General features: G+C 48.9%; 1 protein-coding gene across 3 annotated transcripts in view; it reads left to right on the forward strand.

The window, feature by feature from the left end:
* The first annotated feature begins 443 nt into the window (after positions 1–443).
* The window catches only part of ANXA5 (annexin A5), a 41553-nt gene continuing 26288 nt past the window's right edge, over positions 444–15708 (forward strand). Inside the window, exons 1-7 of one of the 3 annotated variants that reach the window (XM_060179136.1) lie at positions 474–566; positions 842–869; positions 7180–7330; positions 8939–9023; positions 10586–10680; positions 14190–14303; positions 14850–14940. In XM_060179136.1, coding sequence (XP_060035119.1) covers positions 9011–9023; positions 10586–10680; positions 14190–14303; positions 14850–14940 — 313 coding nt within the window. In that variant the 5' untranslated portion in view covers positions 474–566; positions 842–869; positions 7180–7330; positions 8939–9010. Of the gene's footprint in view, positions 576–841; positions 870–7179; positions 7331–8938; positions 9024–10585; positions 10681–14189; positions 14304–14849; positions 14941–15708 lie in introns of all 3 variants that reach the window. The other 2 variants (XM_060179135.1, XM_060179134.1) reach the window with 2 other exon arrangements.

Raw genomic sequence — 15708 nt, forward strand, 5'->3', positions numbered from 1 at the left:
CCCCATCCCCGGAGACCCCGGCTGCCCCCCCCACCGCACCCCCTCCCGGGAGCCCCGGCTGCCCCCCCCACCGCACCCCATCCCCGGAGCCCCGGCCGCCCCCCCACCGCACCCCATCCCCGGAGACCCCGGCTGCCCCCCCCACCGCACCCCCTCCCGGGAGCCCCGGCTGCCCCCCCCACCGCACCCCCTCCCGGGAGCCCCGGCTGCCCCCCCCACCGCACCCCCTCCCGGGAGCCCCGGCTGCCCCCCCCACCGCACCCCCTCCCGGGAGCCCCGGCTGCCCCCCCCACCGCACCCCATCCCCGGAGCCCCGGCCGCCCCCCCACCGCACCCCATCCCGGGAGACCCGGCCGCCCCCCCACCGTACCGGCCGCACCCCTGCAGCCCCTCCCCACTACGCTTCCGGTGCTTCCCCCACCCCTTCCTTGTCCACGTGGCGACCCCCCCCCAGCGCTGGGCGGCGTCCCACGCATGCGCACTGAGCAGGGCGTCCCGGGCGTGTCCTCCGGGCAGAAGCCGCCGAGTGTCCGCCGAGTTCGCAGCGTCCGGCCGCTCAGCTCCAGGTCCAGCCTGTGAGGGGCCCACGGCCGGGCGGGGGTGTCGGGTCCGCCGGGCGGGGGGTGTCGGGTCCGCCGGGCGGGGGGGGGTGTCGGGTCCGCCGGGCGGGGGGGGGTGTCGGGTCCGCCGGGGGGGGGTGTCGGGTCCGCCGGGGGGGGGGTGTCGGGTCCGCCGGGCGGGGGGGGGTGTCGGGTCCGCCGGGGGGGGGTGTCGGGTCCGCCGGGCGGGGGTCCGAGGTCCCAGCCCGCGCTGACCGGAATCCCTCTTGCCCCTGTTGCAGCCGCGCCTCCCGACTCACCATGGCCCAGGTAAGACCCCCGCCCCCTCCGCCCCCTCCGCCGTGTCCGCCGTGTCCGCCGTGGGCGCCTGTCTGCAAGGGGCGGGTCTGCTGCACCGGCCCTGTGCCAGCGGTCTGGGCCCAGGGGGACGGTCCTGACCAGGGGGACGATCTGGGCCCAGGGGGACGGTCCTGACCAGGGGGACGGTCCTGACCAGGGGGACGATCTGGGCCCAGGGGGACGGTCCTGACCAGGGGGACGGCCCTGACCAGGGGGACGGTCCTGACCAGGGGGACGGCCCTGACCAGGTGGACGATCTGGGCCCAGGGGGACGGTCCTGACCAGGGGGACGGCCCTGACCAGGGGGACGGTCCTGACCAGGGGGACGATCTGGGCCCAGGGGGACGGTCCTGACCAGGGGGACGGTCCTGACCAGGGGGACGGTCTTGACCAGGTGGACGATCTGGCCCGGGCTGCTCCAGCCCTTCCGCCACCCGCTTTCCTAGTCTCACTCGGGTGGGGCTGCTATCTCCACCTCATTTCTGAAGCAAAAGATGAAGCTTTACAACTGGCAGAATGAGTTTTGAGTTGAATTTCAATGACTTGTTTTCATTGGTTGTTTCAGAAATTGATGTTAAGATTGACTTTCTTTGCTGTTCTTAACATTTACAGAATGTTTAAAGATTGATCGTGGTATATGCTCTTATGAATAAAGTGTCAGTACTAACTCCTCCCCAAACTAACTTTCAGACTTAATTAATCTGACCAGCTTGTCACAAACCAGACAATTATTTTTCTGAAATAACTTATAAAATGGTGCAAACGATACCCTCTCTTATTATGGTTCACTTGAAAAAATGATTAAGAAATCAAAATGGGTAAGGTTTCCAGGTCTTTTCCAAACAAAAGTGGCAGGACTAAGGTGAGTACTAACCTTGCTAAATGTGTACAGTCCTTCCATTCTCCTTTGCACTTAGGGAGCATCTCAGAATCCAATTCTCATATTACTTCAAGCAGAAACTTTCCATTTCGCCTGCCCCACATAGAGGATACTTTTATGTGGAATTCACTTTCTTGCCCTGAGAATGACTTTTCCACCATGGTAGACTAGTGTGGTGATGTGAATCATTCACCAAGCATCAAAGAATAATCATTCTTTTTATCCTTGCTCCTCTGGCTGTTTCTTGTCTGCAGTTTCTCAGTCACTTCTTTTTAATTATGTGGAGTACTCAGCGAGGATAAATGGGCATATTATCCTAGTTGTGGAGGTGATGACTGGTGTAAAACCTGGTACAACACAGCCCAGGGGAATGGGGGCTTGAATTAGGAAATCATAGTCATGCCCTTGTCACAATTTTAATAATCCTTATAAAGAGACAAGTAACGGGGGTCGTAGTGCAGCAGGTTAAGTGCACATGGCGCAAAGCGCAAGGACCGGCTTAACGATCTGGGTTCGAGCCCCCGGCTTCCCACTTGCAGGGGAGTCGCTTCACAAGTGAAGCAGGTCTGCAGGCGTCTGTCTTTCTCTCCCCCTCTCTATCTTCCCCTCTCTAGGTTTCTCTTTGTCCTATCCAACAACAGCAATCAGCAATGACAACAATAACAACAACAACAAGGGCAACAAGATGGGGGAAATAGCATTCAGGAGCAGTGGGTTCGTAGTGCATGCGCCGAACCCCAGCAATAACCCTGGAGGCAAAAAAAAAAAAAAAAAAAAAAAAAAAAAAAAAAAAAGAACTAACATTAAAGACACAGTGTTGACTTTTGCACCAGACTTGCTCTTCAGCTACTCTGGGACACTGTGGAACTGAGACTTTTTGTTTGTTTTTGCTACAGTCTTGCACTTGAGGAGCTTTGTCTTTCCTTTGGTATGCAGAATGTCTGCCGGGCATTGTCGCCACTGGAGAGCCAGGCAGTTTTTGTGCTAGATTTGTTATGGTTGCAAGGGTCCTGCCTTGTGTTAGCCTGTTGCTAAGTGCAGCTTTCCCCAGCAGTAAGTATTCCTGTTGACGAGCTGTGTCTTCCCGTCCATCCCACTTCCACACCTGTGCCTTTTCTTGTCACCTAACATTGGGCTGTCTTGCTGCCTGTGGAGCCCACGGACTGGCCAGCCAGCCTGCAATCTCAAGGCCAGGACTGCGCCATTCAGACCCAACTAGAAAGTACTGATTGACTCATCGCTGGTGGGTGCAGTGGAGTTTCTTTTTTATGTAAACAAACATATTTAACACTCTGCATGTTTGTGGAATTTTATATATGAATAAGTTATAATGAATCTGACTGATGGAGATGCATTTTTAAAATTTATTCCCTTTTGTTGCCCTTTTTTAAAAAAATTATTTTCCCTTTTGTTGCCCTTGTTTTATTGTTGTAGTTATTATTGTTGTTGTTATTGCTGTTGTTGTTGTTGGATAGGACAGAGAGAAATGGAGAGAGGAGGGGAAGACGGGGAGAGAAAGACAGACACCTGCAGACCTGTTTCATCGCCTGTGCAGGTGGGGAGCCAGAGGCTCGAACCGGGATCCTTCCACTTTATGCCACCTGCGCTTAACCCACCGCACTACTGCCTCACTCCTGTAGATGCATTTTAAGTTAGATTCTACTTGCATTGTATCTGTAGATGGACAGAACTGTGACCAATATTGGGACCTCATTGTAAATTAGCTCTGTTCTCATGCTGGGGGAATTTCAGAATAGGCATTTGTGGGCCAGCACCACTTGAACTCTGCCTTCTCTGAATCCTCCACTGCCCATTAGGCTTTGGAATCCAGAATCCTGCCAGCTGGCTATGAGGGTGGAGGGAAGGAGTCAAATGTGAGGTTTGTCGTTCTCAAAGAGAACAGAGAAGTTGATGGCACCTTCCTTTTTTCCCATGCAAGAAAAAGGCAGTGGCACAGCTGGTTGAGTGGATACATGACCATGTGCAGGGATCTGGGTTCAAGCCCTGCTCCCTGCCTGTAGTGGGGAAGCTTCCCACGCAGTGATGCAGCCTTGGTGGCGTTTCTCTGTCTCTCCCTCTCTATCTTCTCCCCTCTTAATTTCTCTCTGTCCTACCTAATAAAATAGAAAGCATAAAGAAGAAAAGAAAATAAGAAATGGCTGGGGGTGAGGGGTTGGGTTCACAGTGCAGCTACTCAGTCCTAGTGCAAGTACTGAAACCTTGGCGATAATAAAATTAAAAAAATAAAATAAAATGCAGAGTACAAGTGTGTGCATAAACCATTCCTGAGCAATATTCCTTCTATATAAAAAGAAGTAAATCATTCAAATGTCTGGTATTTATACGGTTTGAAACCACAACATCTAGCAAGAAGTAGTGGCACACCTGGTTAAGTGGTCACATTACAGTGTAAAAGGACTTGGGTTCAAGCCTCTGGTCCACACCTGCAGGGGGAAAAGCTTCACGAGTGGTGAAGCAGGGTTGCAGGTGTCTCTGTGTCTCCTTCCCTATCTCTTACTTCCTTCTAAATTTCTCTGTCATATCAAGTAAAAGTATAAAAAAAGAAAACAGCATCATTGTCCTCGTAGTCTAATAATACTTACTAAAAAACATTAAATTACAGTTGACCCTTAAACAACACAATGTTAGGTGCACCAACTTAGAAACAGTTGACAAACCACATTTAATATAGTTGATCTTTTATATCCCACCTTCCCAACCACTTGTTTCCTATCTGCTGCAAAATCCAATGATGTCCATCAGTTAATTAACTATTAATCAGAGCACTGCTCAGTTCTGATTTATGGTGGTGCTGGGGTTGAGCCTGGAGTCTCATAGCCTCAGGCATGAAAGTCTTTTTGTGAAGCACAAGGACCGGCATAGGGATCCCGGTTTGAGCCCCCAGCTCCCCACCTGTAAGGGAGCTTCACAGGTGGTGAAGTAGGTCTGCAGGTGTCTGTCTTTCTCTCCCCCCTCTGTCTTCCCTCCTCTCTCCATTTCTCTCTGTCCAGTCCAACGACAGCAACAACAACAGTAATAACCACAACAATGGTAAAACAATAAGGGCAACAAAAGGGGAAAAAATGGTCTCACAGCAATGATAAAACAATAAGGGCAACAAAAGGGGAAAAATGGTCTCCAGGAGCAGTGGATTCCTACTGAGCCCTGGCAATAACCCTGGAGGCAAAAAAAAAAAAAAAGAAGAAGTCTGTGGCACCATTGTGCTGTCTTCCCAGCCTGAGTTTAATGTAACGGCGTGAGCGAATGATGTGTAAAGGGCATTACCACAGTGGGACATCAGTAGGTAAAGGGTAATGCTTAACTGGAGGCTGGGGGGGGGGGAACCCGAGGAAATGGGGAAGCCCTGTTGTGAGTCATTTAGAGTCACTTCTGCCAGTGCACACAGTTGTGTGTGGGCAGAGATGGGGTCTGGACAGGGTGTCTAAACAAGGCTCTGCCATTATGACTCATGGCTGGCTCATGTCTGTCCCTTGGTACCACTTTGTGGCTTTGCTGGTTGACTCTGATCATATGGAATACAGCAAAAGTGTTTCCCTATTTCTAGAAAGCTCTCCCATATAAAAACTGTGTTCTTTCTTCTGAAGCTATTCCTTTTCTTTCATGACATTTTCTTTTTCTTTTCTTAAAAATATATTTATTCCCTTTTGTTGCCCTTGTTTTATTGTTGTAGTTATTGTTGTTATTGATGTCATCATTGTTAGATAGGACAGAGAGAAATGGAGAGAGGAGGGGGAGATGGGGAGAGAAAGACAGACACCTGCAGACCTGCTTCACTGCTTGTGAAGCGACTCCCCTGCCGATGGGGGGGAGTCAGGGCTCAAACCTGATGCGTAAGCCGGTCTTTGCACTTTGCTCCATCTGAGCTTAATCCTCTACCCTACCGCCCGACTCCGCTTTCATTACATTTTCTTCAGTTTCAGGGGCCAGATGTTAGTGTTTTTCGCTTGCTTATTTGTTTTTAATTAACATATATATGCATTTACAATTGATCAACTATACTAAGTACATTAGTTTAATTGATTAAGTAAACTGGTCCCCACCTGCAGGGGGGAAGCTTCACAAGTGGTAGAACAGGGCTGCAGGTCTCTCTCTCTCCTCCTCCTCTCTCCCTCGCCCCCTCAATTTCCCTGTTTCTATCCAATAATAAATATTTTTAAAGTAATGTTACACAAGACTTTATTATTTAAATCAAATCACTGAAACAGTCATGCAATACATTGAAATGATAATTCCACCAGTAAGCAAATTTGTTATTGTCCGTAGTGTGTGGCTCCCTCTCCCTCTCTTTCTCCCTCCCTCCCTCCCTCCCTCTCTCCCCTCCCTCTCTCTTTGGAACATTGACTAGAGTGAACACATCACCATGCTTGAGTACCTGGGTCCATGCCCCGGTACCTACCTTCAGGGAAGAAGCTTCACAAGTGGTAGAGCAGTACTGAGTGTGTCTCTCTTTCTTCTCCTGTTTCTCTCTGCCCCTATAAAGGAAAAAAGAAAAAAGAAAAATAAAGAAAATGGCCTCTGGTAATGGTGGAATTGTCTTATAGACATTGAACCCCAGTTTGGTGACAAAATAAATAAATAAAAGTGTCTTTTCATAGCCTTTAAATGAAGTTAAGCATTTTAAAAAGTACTTTTATTTTGGGTAGAGATGGAGAAATTGAGAGAGGAGGGGGAGATAGGTAAGGAGAGAGACACGTGTAGCCCTGTTTCATCACTCCAGAAGCTTCACCCCTGCAGGTGGGGACCAGGGGCTTGAACCTGGGTCCTTGTGCACTTCAGTGTATGTGCTCTACCACCAGGTTCCTGGATCAACCATTTTTTAAAAAATATTTATTTCATTTATTTATTCCCTTTTGTTGCCCTTGTTGTTTTAGTGTAGTTATTATTGTTGTTGTCGTTGTTGGATAGGACAGAGAGAAATGGAGAGAGGAGGGGAAGACAGAGAGGAGGAGAGAAAGACAGACACCTGCAGACCTGCTTCACCGCCTGGGAAGCGACTCCCCTGCAGGTGGGGAGCCGGGGTTCGAACCAGGATCCTCTTGCTGGTCCTTGTGCTTTGCGCCACCTGCGCTTAACCCGCTGCGCTACAGCCCGACTCCCTGGATCAACCATTTTTAAGTGTGTTTCTTAAATTTTTTTTTTATTATCTTTATTTATTGGATAGAGACAGCCAGAAATTGAGAGGAAGGGGGAGACAGAGAGGGAGAGAGACAGCTGCAGACCTGCTTCACCACTTGTGAAGCTTTCCCCCTGCAGGTGGGGGACCAGGGGCTTAAACTGGGTCCTTGCACACTCTCATGTGCATTCGACCAGGCGTACCACCACTTGACCCCTTTAAGTGTGTTTCCAAGTACCTGTTTTAAAAGCCCCTTGTTTGTGAAGCCACAGCTCATGGAGAAGTGCTGCCTCTCAGTTTGCACTGCAGTGTCCTGATAGCCACCCCAGGACTGACCACCACACCCAGCCTCTGATGTCTGTTTAGACTGCCCTGCGCCTCATCATCTTCTGCCTTGGGAGGCTGAGCAGCCTGGTGGTGAGGTCCCCTCGGTCCCAGCTTGTGTCCAAGCCCTGCCTGGTCACTGCTTGCTTGCTGGTCACTGGGCCACTCTTTCCCAGCTGAGTAGAGTACATGTTACCATCCATTACACCCCAGTTCCAGCCCCTGGTCCCCACCTGAAGAAGCTTCATTCACAAATGGTGAAGCAGGTCTGCAGGGGGCTCCCCAGTGTTGTCTGTGGATAAGCATCTCTGAAGTGAACGTGAGGTGCCTCTGCTGCGCCTGGCTCAGTGGTCAGCTGCTCAGATTGCGGGCGGCCTTCCCTTCTCTGCTTTTGCCCTTCCCCACTCACCTGAGTTTCCTGGTGTCTTTACACATTCCAGTTCCCTTGGGTGCCCCTCTGCTGCCTGCTTGCTGGGAATAAATCAGTGCACATGTGGAACAAAAATAAAGGGCAGGACACCACAAAACAGCTCACAGACTCTGGAGTGTTGGGAATGACAGAGGTGGGGATGGCCTTGGTGTTTTAGTGGCAGATCCCAGAAGAGTCTTCAACAGAGAGGTGTGAGGCTGCACTCCAGAGGTTGTTTCCTGTTGTAAACCTGTGGCAAAGCAGTGAAAGCTGTTGGAGAAGAAGCCTCCATTCCCAGAGGGAGTCGCCCTCAAGGCCCCTCCTCTCAGCCTCTGCCCTGTCCTATCTGTTGCAGGCTGCCGAGCTCAGTTTCCCTTTCCTACTTGTGTTAGTAGTTTTTTAAAAAAATATTTTATTTATTTATTGGTTTTCTTTTTTGTTGCCCTTGTTGTGTTTATTGTTGTTGTGGTTATTATCGTTATTAATGTCGTTGTTGCCAGATAGGACAGAGAGGAATGGAGAGAGGAGGGGAGACGGGGAAAGAAAGACAGACACCTGCAGACCTGCTTCACCACCTATGAAGTGACCCTCCTGCAGGTGGGGAGCCGGGGGTTCGAACCGGGATCCTTGTGCTTTGCACCGTGTGTGCTTCACCCGCTGCGCTACCACCCGACTCCCAGTGTTAGTAGTTTTTAAAAGCTGCCTCCTGGCCTCCAGCCTTGCAGAAGAGAGTGCTCTGCGAAGCTGACATCATTCTTCCTTGCTCAGAAGTCCTTTCGGGCTCCCCACCAGCATCAAGTCTGCACTCCTGAGGGTGGCTCTCAGCCCTTCCTCTCCCTTAGCCAGACCTTTCCCCCTTGGTTTTCATATCCAGCTTTTCACGTGTCCCGGTCTACTGAAACACTTGGCCCCTTGTCTGGATTATTCTCTCCTTTGTCTGTGTGCCACTGAAACAGCTCCCTTCCTGCCTGGCGTTCTGCTTGCCTGTGGCTGCCTGGCAGAACCACAGACTTGACTCAGACACTTCGGGGCAGTTTTCTGGTTGCAGTTGAGTGGCACGGGGTGTCATGCAGGTGGTGAGAGGGCCAGTGGGAAGGAAGCCTGAGAGGCAGGTCTGGTAGGGAGGGTGGGCCCAAGCCTTCTCGGCAGCAGCTCCTCAGCCCTGTGAGTACTGCTGGAGGGGTGGACACGGCTCAGCGCAGCCGCCTGGCTCAAAGGTGACACTGAGTGTCTGGCCCTGGGCCACTTGCTGCAGTAGTCCTGCTGTGACCATGCCACACTTCCTACCTCAGGTTCTCAGAGGCACCGTGACCAACTTCCCTGGATTCGATGACCGAGCTGATGCAGAAGTTCTTCGGAAGGCCATGAAAGGCCTGGGTAAACTCAGCCCCCTTTGTTTTCTACAAATGTGACATTTGTCTTCTCAAACAAAAGGTGTCTCTGGTTCACAGTGAGATTTATCTGAGAATTTGTTGATGTGCAATGCTTAGAGGTAAGTATGGAGTGAGGTGCAGGGTGCCATCCAGCATCGCCCCAGCTGGCAGCAGGGCACAACAGCCTCCTCAGCTTCCAGCTTTACCTTCAGGTGGCTGAGGGAGTGGACACTGACATTTTTAGTGCGGCAGCTCTGCATCTCTCTTTTCTCTGCCCATCGGATCCGAGTTCTACAAGGGCTCTCCTCCTAGCCTCCTCCTGGCCTTGTAGAAACCTTTCCTGCTATCTGGAAGGTAGCTCGAGGGTAGAGTTCATTTTGAAGGAGCAGTGGCACTGGGAACACTCCAGCGCTGTGTGTGGTGTGTGTGTCCTCTTCTCACTCTTCCTGAAATGAAAAGGATAAGAAAGTAAAGTGAAATTGCACAGGCACACAGGCCTGGCAATAAAGGGTGTGTGTGGGAGCTTTCCCCTTGAGTATCTATCACTGGCAGATGGCCCAAGCCGGGCTCTCGCACCTCTGTCCACGAGTGGGCTCTGCAGGCAGGTCTCTGTCACTTCCACTCTGAGCATCTTGTGGGAGCTGCTCTTATAGCTGGACTGGGCTGGGCTGGCTGGTCTTGGGACACATTCTCAACCTCCTGCTGGCCTTATGCCACCATGTTCTGTGTCCTCTGAGCCAGGCTTGCTGGGCTGTGTATGCATGAAAGCCCTGTGATGTCCCTCTGCTGGGCTCTCTTCCCACTGTTGCTGCCTGTCTGAATCCTCCCATCCTTCAGAACCTCTCCATGGAGCTCTCCCCAGACAGCTTTCTGCTTTCCTTGAGATTAGAACCTACTCTGGACTCCATTTGACACCTGGGGCTCTCCCGGAGCATTGCTGAATTCTCCCTTAGCTCACAGCTAATTGTGCATTTTGTATTTTCTGCTCTAAATTGATTGTCTGACACTTGGAAAGCTCATTCCCCTAAAAGATTCAACGCATTGTGTCGTATTACTTTAGTTGTAAGAAAGACCAAGGGTGGGGTAGATAGCATAATGGTTATGCAAGGAGACTCATGCTTGAGGCTCTAAAGTCCCGGATTCAGTCCCCTGCACCACGGTTAGCCAGAGCTGAGCATGACTCTGCTAGAAGAAGAAGAAAAAAGGACCAGGTACACTCAAGTTTTTAAAGTCAGGAGAGTGTTCTCATTTCACAAGGCATCAGAAATAGGGGCCGTATTAGGAACATAGCACTTCTGTATTGTGACTACTGCATTTGGTAGAGTGGGTGGAGGGTAGCTGATTCAACTGCTAATATTTATTGGTTACTGGGAGCATGGGGGAAATGACTGGTTATGGGTGGAGCTGATTGGATGGTTATTGGTTATTGGGAGCACGGGGAGCTGGTTGGCTGGTTATGGGTGACCTGATTCGATGGCTGTTGGTTATTGGGAACATGGGGAGCTGGTTGGGTAGCTATTGGGAGCCTGGACTGGGAGTGGGGTGACCAGTAACTGCTGTTTGCAGGCACAGATGAGGAGAGCATCCTGACTCTGCTGACATCCCGAAGCAATGCTCAGCGCCAGGAGATTGCGGTGGCCTTTAAGACTCTGTTTGGCAGGGTAAGACCATGCTCTACCTCAGGCAGAGTGTGAGAGCAGGTGGTTTCCCTAAGACTCCTTCTTCTTCTAGCGTTTGCCCTTCCTCCGTAGCCAGTCAACAGGTCAGCTTGAAAGCTGTCAGGAGCTGCTTGTTGCTGGCTTTGAAAGTGACTGGGATCCATGTGGATTCAGTTGGCTAGGAAGGATCGTCAGTTTCCCCAGTGAATGGGTACTCACGGGATGCACCATGAGAAGGTCGATCCAATGCATTCCTAAGACTACTTTGAAGACACTGATTCCTTTTGCCAGCAACATTCAGTTTATGATTTGAACCCCCAGTCCTGTCTCAACGAGTGCAGTAGGCTCGTGGTCTCTAGAACTCACCCAGCTGAACCTCATGACTGCTGTTCCTGCTGGGTGCTAGGGAGACTTGGGAAGACCTGGGTGCCGACTGCCCCCACCTGGGATTCCCCTCAGTATCACCTCAGACTCGCTTTAGGCAGGAACCTTAGCAAGTGTGTGTTGCATGTGGAGTGGCATTTTATTTATATCTAGCGGTGTATTGGGGGGCTGGTGTTAACTTAGGGGGTAGAACACAGAACTACCTGAGGCCCTGGTTCTGTTCCAGGCACTGCTTTACCAGAGTAGTGCTCTGACTTCTATCTCATGTGCAACTCTGTATCACATGTGAAATAACTGATTTTGAAAAAGATGTATTTTAGTGGTATGGGAGTTGGTGTAGTAAATAGAGCATTAGATTCTCAACGGTGAGGTCCTGAGTTCAGTCCCTGGCAGCACATGTACCAGAGTGATGTCTGGTTCTTTCTCTCTCCTGTCTTTCTCATGAATAAATAAGTAAATTTTAAAAAGATGTATTTTATTTATTTTTTTTAAAAATATTTTCCCTTTTGTTGGCCTTTTTTTTTATTGTTGTTCTAGTTGTTCTATCGTTGTTAGATAGGACAGAGATAAATAGAGAGGAGGGGAAGATGGAGAGGGGGAGAGAAGACACCTGCAGACCTGCTTCACCACCTGTGAAGTGACTCCCCTGCATGTGGGGAGCCAGGGGCTCGAACCGGGATCCTTGCGCCAGTCCTTGCGCTTTGTGCCACCTGCGCTTAACCCGCTGCACTATCACCCGACTCCCAAGATGTATTTTATTTTATGACACACAGAGAGGCCATGCACCTATCTTTGGCATATGTGGTGCTGGAGTTCTTTATTATTATTATTATTCATTTCTTTTTTGTTGTTGCCCTTGCTGTTACCCTTGTTGTCATTATTATTGTTGCCATGGCTGTTGTTGGATAGGACAGAGAGCAATGGAGAGAGGAAGGGAAGACAGAGGGGGAGAGAAAGACACCTGCAGACCTGCTTCACCACTTGTGAAGCGACCCCCCCTTGCAGATAGGGAGCTGGGGGCCTGAACCGGGGTCCTTAAGCTGGTCCTTGAGCTAGGTTCTTGTGCTTTGTGCCACATGCACTTAACCTGCTGCGCTACCACCCGCCCCCCTTATTATTTTCTTTAAAAAGTTTTTGTATTGTCATTTATTGGATAGAGACAGCCAGAAATAGAGAGAGAAGGGAGTGATAGGGAGAGAGAAAGAGAGAGACCTGCAGACCTGCTTCACCGCTTGTAAGTGGTGACTGGGCGTTCAAACCCGGGTCCTTGTACATTGTAACATGTGCGCTCAACCAGATGTGCCACCACCCGGCCCTGGTGCTAGAGTTCTGACGAGGTCTGTGTGTGCAAGCTCTGTGCTCTCCTGCTATGCCACCTCTCTGGTGGTATTTTAATATATGAATTTAAAAATGAGTTTTTGGACTAACCTGAGTGGTCTTGCTTTATTAACAGTTCAGGGTTTAAATTTAGTATTAGATGAATTAGTGTATACATAAAAAACTTAAATGTAGTTTTGTCATTTTGAAAAATTGTGTTGAGAAGTACTGTAAATATGACATCTAGTTGCCTGTGTGCTGGAACTTAAGCAGAGCAGATGCTGCTTTGCTTATAATCATACACAATTGCCCCAACGTCGTGGCCATCCCATAGTCATCAGTAGCCAAACAGTGAATGTAACATGTATTAGCATATTATTAGATCTGGAGAGAAAAGAACCAATTGCTATGTTTAGATATGACAGGCCAGATGTTAGCCTGTATCGAAACGCACTTAAGATTATTTGGAAGCATTTTTTTAAGAAGATAAATGTTAACGTAGAACAGTATTCTAATAATTTTCCCTCCAGGGTTATTGCTGGGGCTCAGTGCCTGCACCACTTCTGGAGGCCATTTCTTTCATTTTGTTGCCCTTGTTGTCATTGTTGGATAGGACAGAGAGAAATAGAGAGAGGAGGGGAAGACAGAAAGGGGGAGAGAAAGACACCTGCAGACCTGCTTCACCGCTTGTGAATCAACCCCCCTTGCAGGTGGGGAGCCGGGGGCTTGAACCGGGATCCTTACACCAGTCCACGTGTTTTGTGCCATGTGTGGTTAATCTACTGCGCTACCACCCACTCCCTAGTATTTTAATTTTTAAAAAACATTTGTTTATTTATTTGAATGAAAGAGATAGAAAGATACAGAGAGAGGGAGAGATCAGAGCAGTGATCAGCTCTGGCTTATGTTGGTGCTGGAGATTGAAGCTGGAACCTCAGAACTTCAGGCACGAGGGTCCTTTGGAAGACCATTGTGCTGTCTCCCCTGCCTCAGAATCTTATTTATTTTTTCAGAGCTAGGACATACATGACTGCACAGCTTCCAGGCCAACTTTTTTCTACATTCAGATAGAGAACGGAAGAGACACCTTAACATTGCAGCTTCCCCCAGTGCCACCATGGTACTTAAATGTGGAACTGACTGTGCCCAACCTTGGAGTTCTCTGTCTAGCTCCCTAAAACAGTATTTTCAGATACATATTTATGGCCTACACATTTAATTCAAATATAAGAAAAACTTCTATTAAAAAAAAAAATCTGTCTTCCAGATTCACCAGTCTCCACCTGCAGGGGGACTTAGTGAGTAGTGAAGCAGTGCTGCAGGCTTCACAAATGGCCACCAGAAAATGTTCATGAAGCTGTGTAGGCACTAAACCCAGTGATAACCCCGCTAGCAAAAAAAACAAACCAACAGAAAGAAAAAAAATATCCTGACCCATGACTTAAGCTTAAGCTTTTGGTCAGATGGCAAAAATGGTTTCCAAGGGTGCAGGCTTTGCTGCTCTTTGTCTTGTGCCAGCAGAGCAGTAACATCAGAACTCAGTGGGGTCGGGCTCCAGGAGGTACTGCTCCAGGCTCTCACCTGCTTGAGCAGTTTCGTCTTTTTTTCCCAGTTGGTAGAGACTGAGAAAAAGCAGAACTCAAGACAGAAGGGGGAGATAGAGACGCCTACAGCATGCGTCATTGTTCATGAAGCTTCCCCCTGCAGGTGGGGACTGGGGTTTTGAACATGCAGTCCTTGCACACTAATACATACATTCAAGCAGGTGCGCCACCACCTGGCCCTCACAGTTGGTCTTTTCTGTCACTTAGGACCTTCTGGATGACCTGAAATCTGAACTGACTGGAAAATTTGAAAAACTAATCGTGGCTTTGATGAAACCCTCTCAGCTGTACGATGCCTATGAACTGAAGCATGCTCTGAGGGTACGTGCTTGCTTGTGACCAAAACTGTCTTGTGTTGATAATGTCTTATTTTATTTACTATATCTAAAACAGTCTTTTTTGTATTAAATATTTTGATTATTTTAGTAGGATAAGACTGGGAAAAGTAAAGGGGGGAGAACATTTAACTTTTTTGTATAGTCAACCATAGTGACTACTTGAGGTTTTAATATTTTACAGCCTTTCATATTTCATTTCCACCCATTTTCTAATTTTGAGATGTGCTTTTAAAGTGTTAGATTATGTGTAGTTAAAATAATTAGCAAAATTATTGTTTCCTAACCAGGCAAGTTTTATTTTATTGTTACTAGTTTTCAACCACAGCACTGGTTGTGGGGATTGAACCTGGGACCTTGGAGCATCAGGCATGAAAGTCTTTTGCATAGCCACTACTCTAGCTCCCTCCCTGTTTAATTAATTAATTAACTAATTAATTCATTAATATTAAGAGAGATATACCAGCACTTCACTCTGGCACATGGAAAAAAACTCTTGACATGTTTTCTCTCTTAAAAACATCCCACACAGGGAGCTGGGACAGATGAGAAAGTGCTGACAGAAATCATTGCTTCAAGGACACCTGAGGAACTGAGAGTCATCAAACAAGTTTATGAAGAAGGTAAAGGCTTTTGGCTCCACTTTCCTCCACTGTGACCTCTCCCACTTCTCGCAAGTGCTCACTGGCCCTACAGCTGCAGTAAGCAGGGTGCAGCTGGAGGCACGCATGAATGACTGAGCTGCTTTTTCATTCAGGAAGGAAAGAATTGCCTTTGACTCTGGCCCTGTTTCTTATTTATAAGAGTTGCTAGGGGCCAGGTGGTGGTGCACCTGGTTAAGCGCACACATTACAGTGTGCAAGGTCCTTAGTTCAAGCCCCTGGTCCCCACCTGCAGGGGGAAAGCTTCACCAATGGTGAAGCAGAGTTGTAGGTGTCTTTCTGTCTCTCTCTCTCTCTTCCTCCCTCCCTTTCTATCTTCCTATTCCATTTCAATTTCTGTCTCTATCCTACAATAAATAAAAAGAAAAAATATTAAAGAATTGCTGATGAAGAGGGAGTTTTATTTATCTTTTGGGGGTATTATCTTTATTTATTGGATAGAGACAGCCAGAAATGGGGAGGGAAGGGGTTAATAGGGAGAGAAACCTGCAGCCCTGCTTCACCACTCATAAATCTCCCCCCTGCAGGTTGCGACTAGGGGCTTGAACCTGGGTCCTTGAGCATTGTAACATGTGTGCTCAGCCAGGTGTACCACCCGGCCCCCTAAGATTGAGTTTTCTTTTCAGGGAATTAGTGACCGGTGTAGGGATCAACGGGTTATCTTACTAATTTTAATGTGCAAGTGATGTTTCCTCCTTGAAAAATTCACTTTTGTGGTCCGGGAGGTGG

The sequence above is a fragment of the Erinaceus europaeus genome, chromosome 19 (genome assembly GCF_950295315.1).
Source record: "Erinaceus europaeus chromosome 19, mEriEur2.1, whole genome shotgun sequence".
In the NCBI taxonomy this organism is placed as follows: Eukaryota; Metazoa; Chordata; class Mammalia; order Eulipotyphla; family Erinaceidae; genus Erinaceus; species Erinaceus europaeus.